Source organism: Caloenas nicobarica, chromosome 9, assembly GCF_036013445.1.
Source record: "Caloenas nicobarica isolate bCalNic1 chromosome 9, bCalNic1.hap1, whole genome shotgun sequence".
Lineage (NCBI taxonomy): Eukaryota > Metazoa > Chordata > Aves > Columbiformes > Columbidae > Caloenas > Caloenas nicobarica.
In genome coordinates, this window is record NC_088253.1 from 9,510,572 (window position 1) to 9,532,978 (window position 22,407).

Genomic DNA, 22,407 nt, shown 5'->3' on the forward strand with positions numbered 1-22,407 from the left:
AGAGCAAGAGTTTCTCTGCTATCTCAGAACTTAGTTTTGTTAAAATATAGGCATGAAATGTAAGTTCTGAAAATCTTTCACTTGCTTTCACTGCTGTGTTTCTTATGGAGGGTCTGTCTTTTGGAGATGCTGAAACCTCGAATTGGGTTTACAGGCTGGTAAGCTGCCAAAGGCTTCACTCGGAGTCTAAGAACGCAGGGGGAGACAAATGGGAGCAGCCTTTGTGCTGTTCCGGTAAGAGGCCAATGAGACCTGTTAGAAGCAGGTATGTTAGAGCATGACTCTCAAAACAATTCCATGTGGGTCTAAAATCAGTGGAAGATTTACCCGGTTTTGTATAGCTAAGATGAAATTTCAGTGGTTTAAAAAATGCTCTTTTTTTTCAGTTTATAGTCTAATTTCAATTTAAAAAATTCTTGGAGTGGATATTTTATTGTTATTTCCCTTGTCCAGGTTTCATTTTGAGATTCTTCCTCCTTTTCAAACACACCAACAAAATAACTGCCTTACCTTGGTGATAACACTCTGGTACTGAGGAATTTCACAAAGACATATTGGATCTGAGAATTCCTTTAGCTCAAAGCTAAGCAAACATTTAATAACAAATAATATGTGGGAGGAATGTGGCCTTCTCATTTCTTCTCAACCTTTCTGGAAACAAACTGCAAGTTCCTCTAATTTATCGATTCAGAATTATTTGCTAGCCACACAGATCAACGTATGCCTTTTTGTTTACTTTCCAATGGCGTGGAATATCCCTTACAGAAGGACAGCGAATATGTGTTGTGAGGGAAGAACAAGCGAACAGCAAATTCCAACTGAGCAATCTCTTGGGTTTTCCTTCCCACCATATTCTCACAATTACTACTATTATTAGTGAGAGCCACAGTGGGAGAGAGAAGGAGTAGACAGGAGTCCCTGGTCTTTTTCATGCTGTGTTGTCTAGACTTAGTAAAAATGTTAGATTTTGTCATCCTGCTTCCTCTCATGGTGCTATAGTTGCAGAGAATCTGAAATAAAAATGGAGTTTTGACCTACCTGACCCTTTCCTTGGTAGGTCCCAAACCCATCAAATTAATGGAAAGATATTGAGTTCTGATTCAAGGAAAATTGCATGTATGCTTAAAGCTATGCTAGCACTAGGAAAACCAAATGCATAAATTTCCATGACAATTTTGATAATATTTGTTCACCTACTGTAATATTTGAGCTGGATAAACATATTGCATCTAACTCACAATCACAGAGATGTTTCATGTATTTATTGGAAAAAATTCCCAGAAACACTTAAAAAAAAACCCCAAACAAACAAAACAAAAAACCAAAACCAACACAAACGAAAAACCCCCAACACAATCCCCGGGCTATATACCAGCCAAATCTGGCCTTCAACAAACTGGAATTTCTTAGCAGTATAGAATTAGAAAAGATGATTCTGTGCTAGCATCCTGCCTCTGTGCTCTGGCATTTCTCAGCTGGCGTATTTGCGAGCCAACATGGCCATAGCTGTAGCCCACTTTGCTTCACCTAAGGCTAAAATTCAAGAACCTGCAAGAAAATTTTGTGGCCGATGTTGCCCAGTGCCCCAGAGGACTGCACCTCTGTCAGAAGCCAGGTCAGCATTCTCAGCATTGCTTTGAAATTACCAAAGAGATTATTTGAATGTGAATCCTTGAATCCATCTCATAGCTGGAATAAATGGAAAATGATCTGTGGCTGAATGAGTGTTCAGACCGTTCTGTGGCACTTCCCCTTTCTTCTTGACAACTTCAGAAAACTAGATGTTATCAAAAAAGGCAGCTCTCATTGACAGAACCTTTTTCGATTTGGAGGATGTGTCTGATGTAAAACCCAAAGGATGGAAGTCTGATTGGAAATTTAAGGTCATTTGTGCTGGAAAATAAAGTGAGTACAGTTGTGAGGCACTCAGTCAGCTACAGGCTGTGTAAAGGTGCAGCAATATACGTGCAGAGCAGGGCCCAGAATTTGCTTTGCTTCCTCCCATCCCCCAATTCTCAACCCACCCTTATAATGTTAAATATAGGAGTAACATTGAGGGCTGAAACTTGGTGTACATCAGGGACAGTTTCTTACAGAAAAATGTACAAACCCCTTTGTTTCATATGGTTTGAATCATTTACAAAATGAATCCTACAGGAATAATTTCAGATGTTGAAACCTTTAAAATGGGGAAATAAAAACCAGATTCACTACATTTCTGTTCTCCAGCTGAAAAAAAAAAATAGTTTAGCAGTGTCCAGTTATCAGTGCACTCTAGTAGATAAAGATTGCCTCTCAGAACCATTTTTAAATTGTGTGATGACACACATCATAAGGATTAAAATATTAGTCTTCTTCCTTAAAGGAAAGTAATTCATCATGACCAAATGTGATCTGACATTTGAAATATGCCAACTTATTGCAGTAAGCAGGCAAGTTAAATTCTTGTCAATTATTTAAAGCCTGTCTCTTATTGACAGAGGCAATTTTAACCTTCATATAGAATGTTAAGTAGATATAGGCTGAGACAAGTAATTATGAATTCATGCTGAAGAAAGGAGAGGGAGCAAATTTATAATCAGAATATCATCTGTGTTTGTTTTCCTATTATTTTTCAGGGGGCAGTTAGACCCTCCCAGTTCATAATACGGAATCTCTTCTATTCTCAAAATTAAGGTCACAGTATGATTTAATGAGTGTTGTTACTAGGCCCCTGTGAAAGATGCTTAGATTAGGGAGTGCTGCGAAGATACCTTTGATTGGGAAAGACAGAAGTGAATTTCCATGGAAAGGACATAATGTATGATTACAGACTGTTGAGGACCTGTATATCTCTGAGAAATCTTTTCAACTGGAATAGACTTAAAGTCAATTTTATCATTAGCTTAGTAAACAGTTAAAGATGTGAAGATTTAACGTGTAACTTTCTATTTTCACTTGCTTTTAATTTTCTGTTGAGTTTCCTCATGGGAAACAGTTCTGAAAGGGCAGAGAATTCCACAAATTCTTGAGAAATACAATGCTTACATTAGGCATTCAAACTACTCTGTTTCTGATACCCTTGGCATTCTGGTCCTTGGAGGTCAGGCTAAAGAAAAGCGTCCATTTCAGGAGGGCATGGGGGATACATGTCCAATGGGTGCATTTTCAAAGGCTGCTTTTTGAGGAAGGAGGTGGAATCATGATCTGGGAAGACTTAAGATGTCGGGCAAGATGGTTTGCAATTGACGTTTCTTTGTCTGCACATATTTTTCTGAAGCATAAGAGATATGTAGTCCTCGTGGGATGTCAATTTTGGCAGGAGGGTGTTGGCATATGGTAGAGTCCCACTCATCCAAACCAAAAATCTGTATCTAGTATTACGTATATAATGTAATAGAATTACCTGATGAAACTTCTTCTTGGTTTTGACTGTGTGAAGAAGAGTGTTTATTACAACGTGTTTTACCAAACCAAGAAATGAAATAAAATCATAACTGATTAATGAGCTGCATGGAAATACTTCCTCAGTGCCACCCACATTTCCCTGGCCCTGATCCTGGAAACACTTCATCACATGTGCAGTATTATGCACAGATACTATGTGAAAAATACAGTGTAGTTTTCCCATACTTACTTCTGTCTTTCAGAGATCCAAGAAGGAAAACAGTCAGATACTTGCTTTCACTGATCAGTTTTCTCTTGTAGGAGAACATAAATTTTAAACTGCCTTTATGATGATTAAATTGCGGTGAGTTGATTACTGAATGATAGTATTAAAATGTTCAGATGCTTCAACTGTGTGCTGCTGTACCATAACATGCTCACATTTCTACTTAGAGTAACCTTAAGTCTGGGATTCCCATCTGAAAATACTTTGTGCTGGAAAAAGCCTGAATCTTAATTCAAACGATTAATTTTACTAATACATGGATTTATTAGAAGTTGCATTTTCCAAAAGCATTTTCTTTTTATTTGAGACTGTATATCCTGTGCACAAACACACAAACAAATCTATATTGTGAAGAATGGATTAATATTGCATATTAACTTATTCATGCGACTGTGCAAAGGTGCTATGCTGCCAGTTCTACAACATTCTTGTTCTGTGTGTTACCAAACATGAAACCTGGTCATCTGCAAAGTGAAACAATATACACTTTAATTGGGAAGACTATCTAGATTGTATCTTGAGTTAAATGTAATTTAGAGGAGCACAATTCAATCTGTCTAGGCTTTGAAGGGAGCTCCCTTTAAGAGCTAGCATGTTCCAGCTCTGAACCTTGACAGTCTTTTCTCTAATTTGTGGTGGTGTTTCTTTTTTTAGTCAGGTTTGATAAGGACACAGAAGATGGAGTTCCTTATATCTCCATTACCTCAGCAGCTAGCACAGGAGCACAACTACACGTCACCTGCTGGACACCATCCTCATGTATTGTACAAACGAACTGCAGAAGAGAAGGTGCACCGGTACACAGTAGAGTCCAATCCCAAATACTTTTCTTTTGGTCATCACAGAATTCACACTTCCCACAAGTATCATGCTCAAGCGAATGGTTACCACCATGGAAGGTTTCAAAAGCAACATTTTTGTGGACGTCGCAAGAAATGTATGTAAGGAAACTTTCACTCCTTGTTTGATAGTGGCTCTTAGAAACTATATGGTGATTCTGAGGTGTGGTTCATTATCACGGTTGTGATGGAGATGTACTGAGTTTAAATTACACATTTCTAAAGTGACATAGACATGAGAAAATTCCTTTAAATTGATGCGATCATCTGTTTTATTAAGCCATCAGAATCAATGTTTAGTTTTCTTATTTTCTACCTAGATTAAAAGATCCCTTGCCTGATTTTTTTGACATTCATATAGTTTTCAGTAAGGAATCCTGTTTTAGACTGCTGCTTTTGCACAGTGATGGATGCCAAGTCCCTGAAATGCTCTCTGTTAGTTTGGGGAAATATAACTAATTAGGCTTGACGATGGAGAAAATGTCTTCCAAATCATGAATTTCTGACAGGACAGAGAATAAGTCTTTCAGAACTCACCATTTGATAATGAAATTTTTGGTAACTGACATCTTCAAAAAGAACCTACCATGTAAATTGTTTAAACAAGATTTCGGAGCCACCTCTTAAAAAACATATGGGAATATATTATCCTGCCCAGGTCTATTCTGAGTCCTTCATTAGACCGACAAGTTGCAGAACATTTTAGAGCCCCTTTGGAGCCTGTATCTGTACTTACAGCATTCAGTTGATTCTTTTTGAAAGCTGAGCTGCTTCTGAGCTGGGTTTCTTAAAGAGGGTCTCCAGGACTGCACACAGTATTGAAAATATTGTCTCAGTCGAGTTATATTCTTCCAATTTCCTACTAGAGTTCTGAGAAAATGGGCAGGTTCCTTTTCCAGAAGGTGTGAAAGGATGAAAGAGAAAAACAACTAGAAGGGAAGGAATGAGAGAGGAGGTAGTAGAAGAGGTGGCTGTCTGAGGCTGAGGCCTATTTGACACCTGAAAACTGTATATTAAAAATTGAATGCTGCTTCAAAAATCCTTCTCCCTAGATTTGAAAGCTAGACCTCGACTGCCAGATGCACATGCCTGTGATGCAACCTGTGAACATTTGCACTTTGATGCAGTTCAAAACTACCTCGTTACATACTCCCTTTCCCTCCTGTCTGGTTTTTCTGCTGTACACTTCAGGGCAGAGGGTAACGGTGCTAAGTTAGCTCATCTGCTCTGCAGTGTTTTATTTTATTTGCATTGTCTGCTGTGGTCTTGTACCTTGTTTACTGTACCCCCCGTGACTGCTTGTCTAAATTCAGAATTATTCATGTCCTCTTGAGTTTTTGCATAGTGCTTATCCCCATAATAAATGAGTGCATTTTGAACAGTGTATTTTCATAACTTCTTGGGATGTGAGAAGATACTGTCTTATAAGTGGGACTCATAGAACAGGAGATGTCAAAAATAATAATTGCTTCTGGGTACCAAATTGATAAACTGAGTTTTTATTTAAAATACTTATCAGAACATATGCTTCCATAATTGTATACGTGTATCTATTTATTTAATAACTTCAGTTACAACTATGAGTTCTTAGCTGCGTATTCAAGCTGAGCTTATGTTACATGAGGAACATGCAACTAGCATCCAACTGTGCTGGGTTTAGTATCATTGATTTACCCATCATTGCTTAGGAACTAGGTGTCAGACACACTGTTGGAATCCGATTAAGCAAGATGGCATTTTATTACCTGAGCTGTGGAACTTTCACGTCCTGCAGTCTTTTGCTTCATGCAGTACATACCTGCAACCTTCTGAGAGAAAGGAAGGGGGAGTTCAGAAAATAACAACCTATGTTATATATAGTTCAGAGTGACTTAGTTCTCGAAAGCAGACCATTGTTGTGTGTTCAGTGGTATTCTTGATTTCCCAGTTTGGTGTGGAAGGAAGTAGCGTCTGTTTCAGCTCTGTCAATGGAATGACTTTCTGATGAGGCACAGGCAGGATTTTTTTAATTACATGAGGCTCCCTCACTTGTGTTGTGTTACATCCTGTGTCAAAAAAAAATCCTATTGTTACCCAAATAGTTTGTTAAAGCGGTCTTCAGGTTAATTCTTGATGCAAAGGCAGTGTATGTTGATGCAAAGGCAGTGTATGTTTATGCAAAGGAAGCTATGAATAACAGCAGCATCGCAGGATGTAGGACATAGACATCTTTTCCCATTTTCTGGCTTCCTGAAGAAGTGGAGTAGAGTTGGTTCTCTAGCGGTGCACTGACCGTGCTGCAGAAGTGCAGAGGGGAAAGTGCACTTTGCACTGGGCTGTGCAGGCTGGACGTGCAAAGCCTGTTGGCAACCCCTCCTTGCTGTTGCCTGACATTTCCCTGCACTAAATAAATATGTTCCCAGCAGGAATAATCCGAGTGGCAAATTCTCATAGAAGGGTAATGTCAATCAAAATAGCAGGCTGGCGGGAATCTTACTTGTGGTGTGTGTCTCCTTTCTGTACTGACGGTGGACATCTGTTGTGGAAAGGAGGTTTTTTTACCAACTGCTATGTAAGTAGCACATGTCAAACACCTCAGGAAGTTATCAAAAGGAAGGAAAAATGTCGATATTCTGTTTAAAATTCTGTGTGTATTTTTTGCCACAGATGCTACTATTTTATTAGATTAATTCCTCATTTTAAACAGCTGATTGCATACGAATGTGGTTCTCCCATTTCCTTCTCTCCCTGTAGCCACTCTTCCCTCAGGAATGCATCAGGTCTTTTTTAATAAATATACAAGAACTTGGCCATAAGTGTTAAATCACATGCTGTAAAAATAATCTAATGCTCTAAACGTGTGATACTAAATTTTCTGATGAAACTGCTCATGGGTGATCTGAACTCTTTCCAAACTGAGTTTTATTTCCTTTTAGATGCACCTAAGCCACCCACAGAAGAGACATACATTCGTTCGGATGAGTATGGGGCTTCTGCAAGGTACAAAAGATCATCTGCTAAAATTCAGAAAAATGGAAGTCTAAATGTTGAAACCCTTGTTGTGGCAGATAAAAAAATGTTGGAAAAACATGGCAAGGAAAATGTAACAACGTACATCTTAACAGTTATGAATATGGTAAGATGTGGTGTAACTGAAATACGTTTTACCTGTGGAATATTGTTATGTCAGAATAGGATCTTTCATTAGACAAAGTGATACCAAAAATAGCAGGGGCACCTTATGCAAGCCTTTCTTCAAGCTTCATCTGATGTATTACTTGCATCAAAAAAAGCTCTTTAAAAATATATCTCCAGATTATCACAGCTCTGGCAACAGTACCGTACATTAAAAAACCGAAACGAAATAAACCTATTCTTGTGTAGTACACAACAGGCAGATACTCTGAAACTGGAACTTCAATTTCTTTTAGTATCACGAAGCTTAGTCTCTTTTGCCTGCTGTCACTCCTTGAAACAAAAAATTATTTGAGACAGAAGAAATTTATTTTGAGAAAAATAATATAATTTAACTAGAAATATGTTTTCCTTTGTGGCTTTGCTCTTTAGTTCAGCATTACAAAACTTGAACTTTGAACTTGATTATACTTGATCCAGGAGACCAAGGACAGAGCAAAGCCCATTGAAATCAACATAAGGTCTTCAGGCTTTTGGAATAAGTGTTGTGGTTTGGGGCATAATTCTTCTGGGTTAAGCTCTTTTGGATTAATCCTATGAGGTGTATAACTCCATTAATTTGTATGGAAAATTGAAGCCCAATGCAATAACTCAATACATTTTTTTAGGCTAAAAAAAAATGCATGTAGATGATATTTCTTCTTCAATAATCATTGCAGGTGTCTAGTCTGTTTAAAGATGGAACAATTGGAAGTGATATAAACATTATTGTTGTGAGTCTTCTTCTTTTGGAACAAGAGCCTGTAAGTTGTGTCAGAATTTTTGTGTGGTATATACTTCATTTGCTTCTGTTCACAAGGAGCACTGAGTGTTCCCATGTTATGTACATGAACTTTCATTAGAGGTTTCTTAAGATATAAAGCATGAGAAGAAGATTAAAATCACAAAACCCTCCAAAATCACACTTTTCTGCATTTCAGTGCTTCTCGGGTTTCGATACTAGAATCTTCATTTCATATAAATGTTCTTTAGAAACACTGAAAAGCTTCTGGTAAGATAAAACCTAACAATTTCCAGTGTTTTCTTGAAGAGAAATGGCTGGAATGAGAAATGTACTTAAGAAGTAATTAAATAGATAAAATATTTTGAACAGGGCTTTCCAGGATGTGATGATCAGAAGGGGGAAGGAGTAAAAAATCCCAAACTGAAGATAGTGTGTAACAAAAGGTGGGAGGGGAGCCAATTCTTTTGGCAAGGGTGCTGAGGCAAAAGAAGACAAAATCTCTTTCGATGAAAAGAAATTTGTGATGGGTTGATCTACTTGGACAATACTTTTCCTCCACAGAAATCTCCAAACATTTTAATCACAAGGTTGAAAACGGTTTAGTGTTCGGCTTTATCAGGAATCAAATGTATTTGTATACTGTAATTCCAACCACTGACTTTGAAAATACCCGTGCATCTGGAGAGAGATGAAGTTTTATTTTACAATTGTAAAAGATTTACTCATCACCTGAATTGGTCATCACAGACAGTTAACATGGGAATGCATAAGTTTATGTAGAATAAATGTGAAAAAGTAATCCCTTTTCCCTAACTGACTCTTATTCTTACAATCACCTTTCTCAAGACTGATGGAAGCACCCTGTTTCTGTGTCTGTGAAATACCTACAGGGTGGATTACTGATAAACCACCATGCAGACCAGTCGCTGAACAGCTTTTGTCAATGGCAATCTGCTCTGGTTGGGAAGAACGGGAAGCGCCATGACCATGCCATCTTGCTTACGGGTTTTGATATCTGCTCTTGGAAAAATGAGCCCTGTGATACTTTAGGTATGATATGAAAACACATTCTAAAAAACTTTTGGATGTCAACAGCAGCATCTTGATTAACAGATATTGAAATGTTTTAAAATAAAGTCAATTCTTGCACATAATGTTAGCCTTCTTGAAGAGGAAAGAACAGCAGTATTTTTACATATTTGCCTTTGAGGTACCTAGAAGAAAAAGAGTATTACTGGTGTCATTGCCCTAGAAGAAGTGGCAAAATAAGCTATCTGAAGTAATCCTTTTGGATTGTCGCCTCTTCAAGGAATATTTTTGATTTTAAGAATATTTCTGAGCCACTCCTTTTTTTTTCTTTTCGTGATCACTTGCCCTTTTTGAATGGGATTCCTCCCTAAATTGGGAGAATTACAGGCATGAGGGGGGAAAGAATAATCTTTACAAGTAAAGTGTATTTTGGGAGGTTAGGTTTGATTTATACTTCTCATACCGGAGTCCCTTTATTGTCACATAAAAGCCTGCTGTAATTATTCCATGATAAACCTGATGAAGTCGACAACCATCTTCATGCACCACAATAGACTGGCTTATTAGGACCAGTGGGGATGATATATGTGTTTAGAATTCTGTAAAGGAACAAGCTAATCTACTGCTTCCTTCCCTCAGGATTTGCACCCATCAGTGGCATGTGCAGCAAATACCGTAGTTGCACCATTAATGAAGATACAGGCCTTGGATTGGCTTTTACAATTGCTCATGAATCTGGACACAAGTAAGTTTCATGAGTCTTACATGGTCCTCCTATAAATAAATATGTAAGTGAATGGAAACATCGCACCAGTTAATATAAAGTAGTTAAATACGGATCATTTATAGAGAGCTATATAATGATTAGCATATAGAGAGCAATCCAGTTAATGCATTTGCCTTATTAAATGTTGTCTCTTCAACAATCATAAAAATAACTACTGTGGGATTTTATTGATTTTACTGCCATAGGTGGAGGGAACTTATTCTGATAGAGGTACCTTACAACTGTTTCTAATTTGATGGGAAACTATAGGCGGCTTGAGGGCAAAGAAACTCAAGACTCTTCACTCAGAGGTGTGTCCTTCAGCGTGAAATGGTGCATCACCTGCCCAGGGTGCTTTCCTTTTATTTTTATTTTTTGACATTTTTTTATATATATATATATATTAAAATAATATATTTATTTATATATTTTATATATCCCAGGTGATAACCCGAACAAACAGTAAAAGCTGACAACAGTAATCTACAAGCTTCTCACACTGCTACCATGTTCTGGTAGACAAATTGCTTCTAGTATCGGTGTGATTGCTCCAAAAAGAAAAAAAGGACTCTGCAGCTTACAGTATGGAGCAGTGATCTCTGAGTCTCTTAGAGGTCCCTTTCCCAGCAGACTGGTGTTTCACAGGGTCTGGGAGCCATTCGTTACATGTCCTTCTTGGTTCCCTCTACCTATACAATGCATGATTTGGCTAAAAACATCCTTTGTGGTGACTTCTGCCTTTCTGTAACTATATCCATTGGATTTCCATTTTATTTCTATGGTAATAAGACTGTAATTTTCCTAAGAGCCTGCTGTCTCTCAAACCAAATCCGTAATAATCTTCTGTGGAGCTTCAGCTTTTCTCTGAGTTGTCGAATTAAATCTAAAGAAGATGATTAGGTTTTGCTCCCCTGTTTTTTTCCCAAATAATTTTGAGTTACTTTTTTACGACTTTTGGCATGGCTCGGATTTTCAGTTTTAGCATAGCTCAAGCTGGAGTCTGTCGAACCACTGGCAGTATAGAAGCATAGATTCTCTATGTGGTACAAGCCTGAAATCAAGAGTCGGATAAAACATGGGCACAGGATCTTTATTTCGTGCAGCAACATGACTGCACAAAATATCTTTGAAAAGCAGTGGTACTGTATTCTGCTGTTTGATCAAGGCATGAATCCTTCCGATTCTGCATGACTGAATCAGGACTATTTAGTTTTCATTGTACAAATATGCTTTACAGTATATACTATGACCTAATGTCTACATGAGTGACCCTTTCACAGGTTTCTGTACATCTGAAGGCAAACAAGGAATTAAGGAATAATCCAGCTACCAGTAGAGCCCGTGGGAATTGTGCCAACACTTTCAATGGGACCAAATATATAAAATACGTAGTGGTAGATCCTCCCATCACACTAATGCAATTTCACTGACCTCAGTACATTTTTAATGCTCTTCGATCAGTATTAGGAGAGAATCAGGCCAATAGCTTATTTTTAAAGAATTATCCCATTTAGTATCTTGATGTCCTTCCTTCCTGTTTATTTTCTTATTTGCTTTGACTGATTGTGCTTGGACATCTTTTACTTTTTTAATATTTTTTTTCCACCACTGCCTTTAATTCTCATATTATTATTCAGCCTTTCTTTGGTATACTTCCATACTCCTGTCCAATAACACGCATCTTATCTGCTGGAAAAAAATCTGTGCCAGATACAACATGTCTTTACTAGAATTTGTTTGTGTTCATGTTCTTAAGACTACCTACTATGTGAGGTAAGACAACAGAATTCAGTCTCTGTGATACAGAGGTTCCTGGAAGAAAAAAACTCTGTGACAGCCTCAGGGGTGCTGAGGTCCACTGTGAATATATTAACCTAAGGATTTCATAGTAGGAGAATATTGCATACTGTATAGGTCACACTCTGTGATCCACTGAGTAGCTTCAGTTGGTTTACATTTTTATGGTTTTCTTTAAGTAGTTTGTGTTTTTATCTGAAAGCTCCTGGAAGTTCCTTCAGGAGTTCAGAGCCCATTGTGTCAGTGGCTATATAAACTGTGCATTCTTCAGCTGCAATGCATGTGAACAAAGTTATTATTTTATAACGGATTCTAACATACTAGCTCCATTGGGACCTTTTTGTCCATTTATAGAAGGAGCCATATATTTTAGCAAGTTTGGAGCCTCGGCTGGTGGCAATGCATGCAGTAACTCTGATGAGCCTGCAATGATTTATAACAGTAGAGGATCGAGTCCAGTAAATTAGATATTCCCTGCATGTGCACAGATTACATTCATAAAGTCGCCAATGTACTACAATGTCGAAGTAACAGATTATGAAATTTCTATTCAAAACATACTGAAATTCACAGATGTCCTGTACAGTGAGTAAGTATAAAACAGTGAAAGGAAAAAAGACTGAAAATTAGCTTTATTATACCCATAAGCTCCACATAATTTATCATTTTTAACATGGTTTTTATTAATGCTCGTTATTCTTTATATTATCCTCACACCTCTCCTAGTGAAAGCAGACTTTGCAGACTGAGCAAAGCAACCAATAAGGGGCAGTATTCCCACTGAAGCGGTTACGGTCTAGACAAAGTGAGTGACAGTGTATAAGAAAGGCGAGGAAAAGAAGGTGAATTGCCTGAGATAACATAGCAAGCTGGTGGCCAAAATTAGAAAAAGAATCGTATTTTTATATTCATACCTTGTATTCAATTCATTCAGTGCCCCTTATTTGTTACAGATTGAATGCACCTATGTAGTGCTTCCCTCCTATGAGGACCACAGTTATGTTCCATTCTTATAGCTGTGTAACACTGATATTTTCCTGCGTTCTGATCTCTGCACCTTTCACATTAACAAGTGTTATCACTAGGCAAAGAAAGGCTCAGACTGCATGCATGTTTTAAGCTGATAGCGTTACAGGCAAGTACAAGTGTGACTGAAGATTTGACCCACTACTTCTATCCATCTCACCACCACAAAACATTTCTCCTTCAGGAAAGATAAATGGTTAAACTGCAAAACTTCTGTCAGTCTGCAGCTCTGGTGCTTACGTACCAGTGTTTTGTCACTAGCTTGTGTTGTAGAGCTCCTGTGCAAAGTATGGGTCTTTCTTGAAAATTGACTATCTTCTTCTCATCAGATAAGTGTATGATGACAATAGAATTTGAGTGCTATTAATTGGAGCTTGTTTCATACTAACAGTCATTTGTATGGTGCATATGTCTTCATCCCTTTGGATCGAAAGGGATGAGTTCCACATTCTCCATGGAGTTCAAGCATAGAGCCGTCACCCAGAAAGTGTTTCTTTTACCCCAAATTTTGTCTTGTTCTGATTAATCTAGATTTTCACTCTCACACCTGATTCTCTTTTCAGCTTTGGTATGATTCATGATGGAGAAGGAAATCCTTGTAGAAAAGCTGAGGGTAATATTATGTCTCCCACACTCACAGGAAAAAATGGAGTGTTTTCTTGGTCTGTATGCAGCAGGCAGTATCTCAACAAATTTCTCAGGTAGGTCAGATGTAAATCTGGGCTGGTGCCAGGGAATGTATCTTTATTAACTGGGCTCGAATTCTTGAACAGACATAAAAATTAGTTAAGTGTGAAATTCACCTCTTTTAACATGTGCTCAAACCAATGTACTATTTAAGCCCACACACTTGGACTTATGAAGCATAGAGGTGGTATGGCATGTAAGTGTTTTTGTCCTGCCTTGTTTCAAAAGAATGAATTTCACCCTCCATGAATATCCTGCAGTAATGACTGGCATATCATTCTTTCCCAGGCATTCCTGTCAGCAGCTAAGTTTATTAGAGAATTAGTAGGAAGTGAACACAAAAGAGGGCAGACACAGCGGTACCAAAGTCATTACAAAATGTAAATTAACATTACTGGCCTTGCTCACTGGAGTTTCTCTCTTGATCTAGCTCATGTCGTAAGGACGTTTCACATTTTTCATATACTCTTTCTGGGGGGAGGGAGGGAAAAAGGAAAAAGAGAAAGGTACCAATTATTTCTCCAGCATATTGGCACTATTCAGTGATACTTTTAAAGGAACTGGGTTTTGGTCTATGTTTAATGTCATCAGAATTGTAGTCCTTTACTGTACAACTTCCCTTTTATTTTGTTTGTTGTACATGGGTGGACTATACATGATTATTAAAAAATGGGTAGGCGGTACTAACAGCCAGATCCAATACAGGCATTTTAGATGTTAATTCCTTAGAGTGAGAATTGAGTAACTGGATAGTTCTGTGGATCCAATCCTTGAACTCCTAGTTAGTATCTTAAAGTAGTGGCCAGAAAAGGTGACACAGTTCTGGTGATGTTTTTCTGCTGCAATGATGCAATATATTCTGAGTACACAAACAAATTGTAAACTGAAAAGTCACGTAAGACCTCCAACAAGCAATATGTTCCAAGAGACTGACACTTGCAAGGTAAATCCAGCATGGAGTGACCTTCTGCTTAAATGGGTTCTGAAGCACATAGAAAGGAAAAAAAACTAGACCATGGGGGTACCTTTGGTCTTAAGGTGGATACAGGCAACCCAAAGCACGCAAGCTGCAGCAGCCTTCTGTTTGTCAATCCACACAAAGCAAATGCCGAAATGAGACGGTGTACCTCTTGAGTCCTTATTTTGGGAATACATTTAAGGGAAAAAGCAGGCTAGATCACCTTGCTCTTGGTTGCACAAGATTAAAGGGAGGAAAAGAATCTGACATCATTCTTTCTTGTCACAACAGTCCCAAAGCCTGGAAAGTCCTGCTTCCTTAAAACTTCGCAGGTCAGGCTACCACCAAGATGTCAAGATCTTTAGGCTCCTGCAAGCAGATATTCTCATTTCAGTGCATATCTCTAAGGCTAGTTAAAGGTATTGTATGCCATATTATGTGTTTTTGCTGGTCTGTAGCAAATTTAAATATTTTTATATGAAGATCATAATCATGATTAATATACATTCTCATTATAGTACAGCTCAAGCTGCCTGCCTGATTGATGAACCTAAGCAAACAGGACAGTACAAATACCCTGACAAACTGCCAGGGCAGATCTATGATGCTGATACCCAGTGCAAATGGCAGTTTGGAATGAAAGCAAAACTGTGCAACCTCAGCTTTGTAAAGGTACCTACTGATATACTTTTAAAAAGTTAGAATTACATTAGAGAACTGCAGTACACTAAATAAGTACAAGTAATATGGTGTTCTTCAGAGGTCTGGGCTATTTCTCTACCTTATCTCACTTGGCAATTAGCTCTGAAGGTACTGGCCTCTTTTTAGGAATGTCACAATCCCAGGGGAGCTGCAGAAGGAAATGTGTTCTTTGCAGGAGTCATAAGGAGTGCAGCTGGACACGTAAGAGCCGTGAGCCCTTCCCTGTTATGCCACGGGAAATGAGCAGGCAGTAGAGTTTTGATCAAAACTTGCGTGGGGTGTGGGGTAAGGAGGACTAAGTTTCTTATATTTTATTTGATTCTTATGCATTGGCAGCAAAGTCTGGAAAAGATCTATAGCATTATTTTAGAACAATAAAAACATAACTTATACCCTTGACTTTGTGACGAAGGATTAATTTAAATTAACCCGTTATTTTAGTGACTGCTGCACTCCTGGCTGATCTCTTCAGAGAAGACATTTTATTAAATAATCTGGAGTGTTCATTCTGAAAAGTAGTATTATAATTTCTTTTACTCCTGTTATTATCCTGGAGTATTTTGATTTATTTCATACTAACCACATTTATCGGGTGATGGCAGCTCTGTTTCTTCTACACCTAATAAACAAAGGAGAGAGAGTGAACAGCACTGTGAAAGGACTGTGTTTCCAGATATCTCCTGTGGTTCAGAAAATCTAGTCTCTCCACGGTATTATAGTCACCGTAGACAACAAAATTTTAACTTTAAACTTCTTAACACAGTTTTTATTCTATTATAGTCTCACACTCAAAGTAGTTTTAAAAAAATATATAGTGAGATAGTGTATAAACATGAAGGCAATATACAAGATATGGCTGTGCTATTAATCTTAAGCTCTGGATTTTCTAAAATCAGAAAAGTTTTTATTTATATGGCTTTTATGGTAGCAAAGGTTTATATCATTTTTTTACTCTTTCTAAACACCAGGAAATAATGGGAATTATGTGTGCTATAGCGAGTACCTTTTTCTTTTCAGGATATATGCAAATCTCTCTGGTGTCACAAAGTGGGTCATAGGTGCGAGACAAAGTTCATGCCAGCAGCGGAAGGAACAGCTTGTGGAATAAGTATGGTAAGTTTTTTTTTTATAAATAGGACAATGTCATTCTGACTTGTTTTTAGAGTTTATTGGGTCAAATACCAGCTCCTGTCAAAACCAGTGTTATCCAGATCCCTCCAGGTTTGCCATCACAGAGTTCTGGATTGCTCTGTAAAAGACTGCATTTTGATGCATAGTCAGGACTGGTCCTCATAGTGGCACCTATCTGATGGTAGGGAGTGATGCCTCTGCCATCGACCTATGGAATAAAATATATCTGGCAAATCTAAATCAGTAAGAAAATTCCTTAATTATAACAGAAGTTAGATGAAGGCTTGAAATCCCACTGTGATATGAATATTCCTTAAGCCATAATATTTGCTATACAAAGGCCACCATGCATATTATCATCAGTGATCACTACTGAAAGAGCATGCTTATTGGTTTTAGCTGAACCTTCTAATTTACAGTCATCTACAGTTACCCCAAATATTTTCTTTTGGTGTAATGTTTCTTCCAGTAGAATATTGTTTTGATTTTCAAGTTACTGACAAATGTTCTATTTTGGGTTTTTTCTCTTTGTGTAGTATTTCATAATTAAATTTTAAAAGGGAGAAATTCTAGCAGAATTTTAGTGGGCTATTTTTAAATTACGTGGGAAATTTTGAGGTTCTGACAGCACAGGACCAGAAGTTAACATGGGGAAGATTAAGCTAAAAAGAGACTCTCCAAGAGAACAGTATTGAAAATTTGTACCTCAGAGATCTTCAACTCAGAACTCGGACAAATTTTAGGACGTTACTTGTCTATACTATTGTGTGGGTCAGTGTCCTACTTCAGAGTCCTTGTTCTACTGTGAACTCTCTCATTGAGTTCAGTGGGTGACCTCATGTTTATTAGAGTTAAGCACTGGAGATTTTAAAATTTTTAAAAAAATTTTTTTAAAAAAATTTTGTGCATCTAGTAGGTGCCACTAACTCTGGGATATTTTTTGGCATTCTTTTGGCAGTGGTGTCGAAGAGGACAGTGTGTCAAATACGGTGATCATGGACCCAAGCCTGTGAACGGCCAATGGTCTGCCTGGTCCGAGTGGTCAGAATGCACTCGCACTTGTGGAGGTGGGGTCACATATCAAGAAAGACACTGCAATAATCCAAAGTAAGACATAGATATGAAAAGGTATTATTTTTCTATTAACTATTTAAGTTTATGGAACAAAGAAAATAACAGAGGTCAATTATGTAGGGAAATAGTATGTGTGAAAATGTTTCTAAGACCTTCCTTTCATGTCCAATATGACCAGTCAGTAGCTGAAGGACAGAAATATGTCCCAATGCTAGAAAGTAGTGACTGTCTGAAGATTGCTTTCTCAGCTTTCTCAGTTTATTTTGTGAGACTACAGTTTATCAAATACCTGCAGAAGTAACGAAACGCCACACAGACATATGCGCACCTAATAGTTTAAGAGCAAGGGAAAAAAAGTCTTAAAAGCTATTAAGACTTCTGATGAGATTGTATTATCCAGGACAATAAATGAAAAATGTTTAAAGTCAATATCAAAATGGTTGCAGACAGATGTCTCTGTATGTCTGTCATGTTCTTTGCATTCTTTTATGTTTCACAGGTCAGAATAAAGGTGCTGAACCCTAGAATTTTATGCTAACTCATGAAACATTTCTGGTTTTTTCCTCTAGTGAATGTATTATCACTGTAAATACTGCTATTCCTTACAATACTATTTCAAAGTAGAGGTAAAGTGTTATCTGACCAGCATCTTTCCCAAGTACTCAATTAACTTCAACCTACAAGAAAAAAGGATTTCACTGTTTTATTTCATACACAACTTCAACAGGCATAGACACATGTATTCTTCATTGCACACAATAAAACCAGCGTTTACACTGCAGTAATAAAACGAGAGAAAATATGACACAGTTTATATGAGGCTGTAAAGAGGCCTCACACCTACTATACGGTGCTGCAGTAATAATATCCACGCTTCTTATACTATGTTATAGGAAAATGTGAATTAGTTAAAATAGTCTTTATTACCCTCACTCAGTCAAGACAATTTTTGCAGATCCATAGCAGAGCATTTTCTCAACCTTTTCTTTTGTTTCTCAGTGCATTTTGATAAATAAAATTACCTGGATAGTTTCCTTTATTAAACTATTTAGCAAGAGGATGCAGAGTCTCAATTACAAGTCATACATATATTTTGGTCTTCCTACTCTGGTCTCTGTTTTACCTGCTCAATTTGTGTGTATGCACACTGTTCTTTGCATTTATTCATAAGCCTTCCCTTGCGCTCCCTGTGTGACAGAAGAATGTGCAGTGACTGAAATGTTTCAGTTTGGTGCACTGATTTCAAATGGTCTTCAAAGAGAAGCTCTTTAACATGAGTGTCTGTTACTGTAGCATTTTGTATTTAAAACTGCCACTCAGAATTATTTGTCTGTTCTAATTAAAGTAAGACTTGATGCAAGACTTGATGTAACCAAGTAAGAAAGACTCGATACCAAAACTGGATCATGTTAATACTAAATTTAATTTCATTATGTTAGTGATAATTCAGTTAGAGCAAAGAGAAGACGCTATAAATCTCTTGGAGTTAGAGTGATGAAATGACAGGACTGTAAATAAGTGATCCACACAACAGTGTGTGGAAATGCACCCAGGTAACTGCCTTTCCCATCACAGCATTTTTGTATAACGTGGAATCATTAGAAAAATGATACTATCCATTTTCAATGTTACACCACATAGAATGATTTATAACCTAGTCACTGCTCATTGTTCACCTCTATAAATACACATAAACTAAGAATAATCATTCCTTTCTTTTTGAACTCCTGAAATATGTTTCAGATGTTTATATATTTTGGTACATATCTGTATATTATTTCAAATATAATGTATTTATTTCACTTTCCCTAATCCAGATTTGTGTAGGAGCTAATGTTTATTTTGTTCAAAAGCTTGATGATTTTGGATAGCAAAATTTTGAGAATGACAAAGAATAAAATGTATTTCTGTAAGAGATTAGGACAAGGGGTGCAGCTCTCTGAAGAAGTGACTGGACTCTGAAATGAGGTTTTAAATAAGCAGTCCATTTTTCAAAGCAACTGACTTCTTATGAACATTGAGGGAGACTTCTACGTTTCCAGTGATTTTAAAGGTGACGCATCTAATTAGGAGCTTAAAGACAGGTGAAGAACACAAATTCAGGCCGCTGCTTATGAAAAATCTCATTGCATGTGTTTGTATGTGAAATTCTTCTCTTGCAAATAATATCCAACCAATTCAAATCCCTTTCTCGTGGCAGTTTTAAGACAGACGTTGTGACCACACCCAAACAGCTCCGCAAATGGCTTCTGAGTTACCACCTCAGTTATGGATGAATTCAAACTAACAGACACCTGGGGAGGTCATCTGTAGAACACAGAACGATGCAGATTTGCTAAAATCATTATGTTTCTGTAAATTGTCACAGGGTAATTTCTTGAATCTGGTTTTCATACATCACAACATTTTACAGTTGAGGTACTTTTCCAAGATAGAAATAGATTACATAATTTAATAGGTTAGCTGGGAAAGAACGTGAAGAGTGCCCGAGAGATTTAAATTAATACCTAAATCATATCTGTGGGACTGCGTCCTGCCCACTTCACAATAGTGCATTGTTCAGTAAGAGCAGAATGGAGTTTAGGCATGTATGCAATCAAAAGTCTAAATCAGAATTGCTTGAACACATCTTTCCAATCTTTTGTGTACAACAGCTTTAACAGTGATTACAGACAATGCAGATGAAAACCGATAAGAATTAATTATGCTATTTAAAATACTAATTAAAAATTAAGTCTGTGAAAGACCTTGTAGGCCTTTCAAATTCATGCAGAATAAAATAGTCTAGCTTTGTGATACTATGATAATATGGTCATAACATGAGCAGAAGTGTTCTCACTTGAATCTAATGATTACAAAACATGAAAAAATAGGAGTCAAGAATTTTGGAGACTAATTCCTTTTGTAATGCACAAAATACTTTCCTTGATCAGATTAATTCCAGCATTTCTCACTCTGTTGCATTGCAGTGAATATCCATTTCACTTTTATTGTTCATGAAGTCTTGTTCTTAAAAGGGTACTGCAGAATTAATTTAAGCTACTCTTGTAGCATCTTAATATTTGAGTCTTATATGAAGTGGAGTACTTACATCTTTGCACTTATACTCCTTTTACAAATCATTCTTTAGAGACTTTTTTTGCTGGCCTTTCTCACCAAATTTCTCCCCTTTCTGATTATCCTCAGCAAGGCCTCGGCTCTGACAGCGTCACTCATGCAGGGATCTTTTACCTTTATATGCCAGCACTGGGGAGGGGCACAGGGGGCTGAATGTCTGTATTAGGAGCACTGTATCGCTATCGAAATATTGGAATAGCCTTCATACCCAGCGCTCTGCTGTAAGCACAGCTATAGTGACAGAGCTGCTGCAGGCAGTCAAACCAAAACCTGCAGGTGGTATAAACATCACCAACAAAAGCATGATTCTGTCAGTGTAGATAACAGTCTTTTCTCAGAAATTGCAGATCTACGTCTAGTTTTCCGTTAATTACTTATTTCTTGCTGATAACTTGTTGGTAAAAAACCAAGATGGGGAGGTTCTCATAATTCTCTGGCCAATAGTTTCAATAGTGGGAGTGTCCTGTAATATTAAAATGCTGTAGCAGAGCTGGGAAACAGAATGCCTCTTGCAATGCTCCTGTATAGTGGAATTTTATACCATCCTCAAATGCAAGACTGTGTCTAGAAATCATGATCTAGCCATACATAATTCTATTATATTGCTTGTTTGGTGGCATTTACATGGAAGTAGATTGCTTCTTTTCCTTACACTAAAGCAGGTTTGTTCTCTGGGGCTGAAGGTCAAAAATCAGACATGTGCTGAAGCTGTAAAGAAAGTCTGTAGAGAACCGAGTAAGGACCCAATGGTTTGGCTGCCTTAACTCAAAGCTCTCACCAATTGCACAAAATGTAAATACTCCCTGACTTCACTGATGTTACAAATCCTCCCTGCCCTTCACAGGCTGAAATGCCACCAACTAGGACAGAAACTTTGGCTTCATTTAAGACCTTTGCCATTATACCCAGTGTCACTGTAGCCAGGAGGTAACCTCAAGAAAAGACACTGGAAGTTGTGTTTTTTCTTGTTGTAGGTTTTCTGTTGTTTGCTTCGTTTCTGTGGTTGGTTGGTTGGTTGGTTTTTGTGGTTTGTTTTGTTGTTATTGTTGTTTTCCACAACACATTTTGCTGTGTTTTAAATAGAGCAGAAGGTGGTTTCCACCTCTTCCTTTCAAAGACTGTTCTGTAGCCCTGAATTCTGGAAAAGCTAGATATTACGTACATTCAAAGCTGCTTCAAAACATAAAAACCAAGCCCCATCTTGGTCAGAGGGTTAGACATATAAGGGATAAAATTTTTAATAAAGCAAACAGAAAAAGCACTAGGATTTTCCCATCCATGTTGCACTAAGCTGTCTCCATATTGTTCCAGTCAGATGCACGTTAAGAGAAGATGCATGGGATGCTTGATATAGGGAATAATTACAACATAGTGTTTAGGGGTTTAAACATATAACTTCAGACTAAATTGTTGTAACTGTATCATTTACAGTATTACTATTAATTATTATTGTTAGTTAAGATTATATTATTATTGTTCAGTATTATTTTTCCTTTATGTGTGTGTAACACGGGCAAGCTGTCCACTGAAAGATCATAGCATGTCTTCCAAGCATGTGTATTCCCTAATTTTTAAAAAAATCATTATATTTATGTACGCAAATGCAGCATTGTTATGTTTCTTCTCATGTGATTAAAAAAAAAAGTATAGTACGACAAACAGTTCTCAGAATTCGGTGGTTTGAAGATCTGGCACAGTACTTGCAGGTGTATACCTGAGCATTGTGAAACT

At 37.4% G+C, this 22,407-nt stretch overlaps 1 protein-coding gene across 1 annotated transcript in view; it reads left to right on the forward strand.

The window, feature by feature from the left end:
• Positions 1-22,407, forward strand: part of ADAMTS18 (ADAM metallopeptidase with thrombospondin type 1 motif 18) — a 75,883-nt gene that overhangs the window by 23,402 nt on the left and 30,074 nt on the right. The window contains exons 4-12 of the mRNA XM_065640811.1: positions 4,307-4,589; positions 7,407-7,606; positions 8,325-8,408; positions 9,280-9,439; positions 10,058-10,163; positions 13,571-13,708; positions 15,171-15,324; positions 16,372-16,467; positions 17,444-17,592. Coding sequence (XP_065496883.1) covers positions 4,307-4,589; positions 7,407-7,606; positions 8,325-8,408; positions 9,280-9,439; positions 10,058-10,163; positions 13,571-13,708; positions 15,171-15,324; positions 16,372-16,467; positions 17,444-17,592 — 1,370 coding nt within the window. The remainder of the gene's footprint in view (positions 1-4,306; positions 4,590-7,406; positions 7,607-8,324; positions 8,409-9,279; positions 9,440-10,057; positions 10,164-13,570; positions 13,709-15,170; positions 15,325-16,371; positions 16,468-17,443; positions 17,593-22,407) is intronic.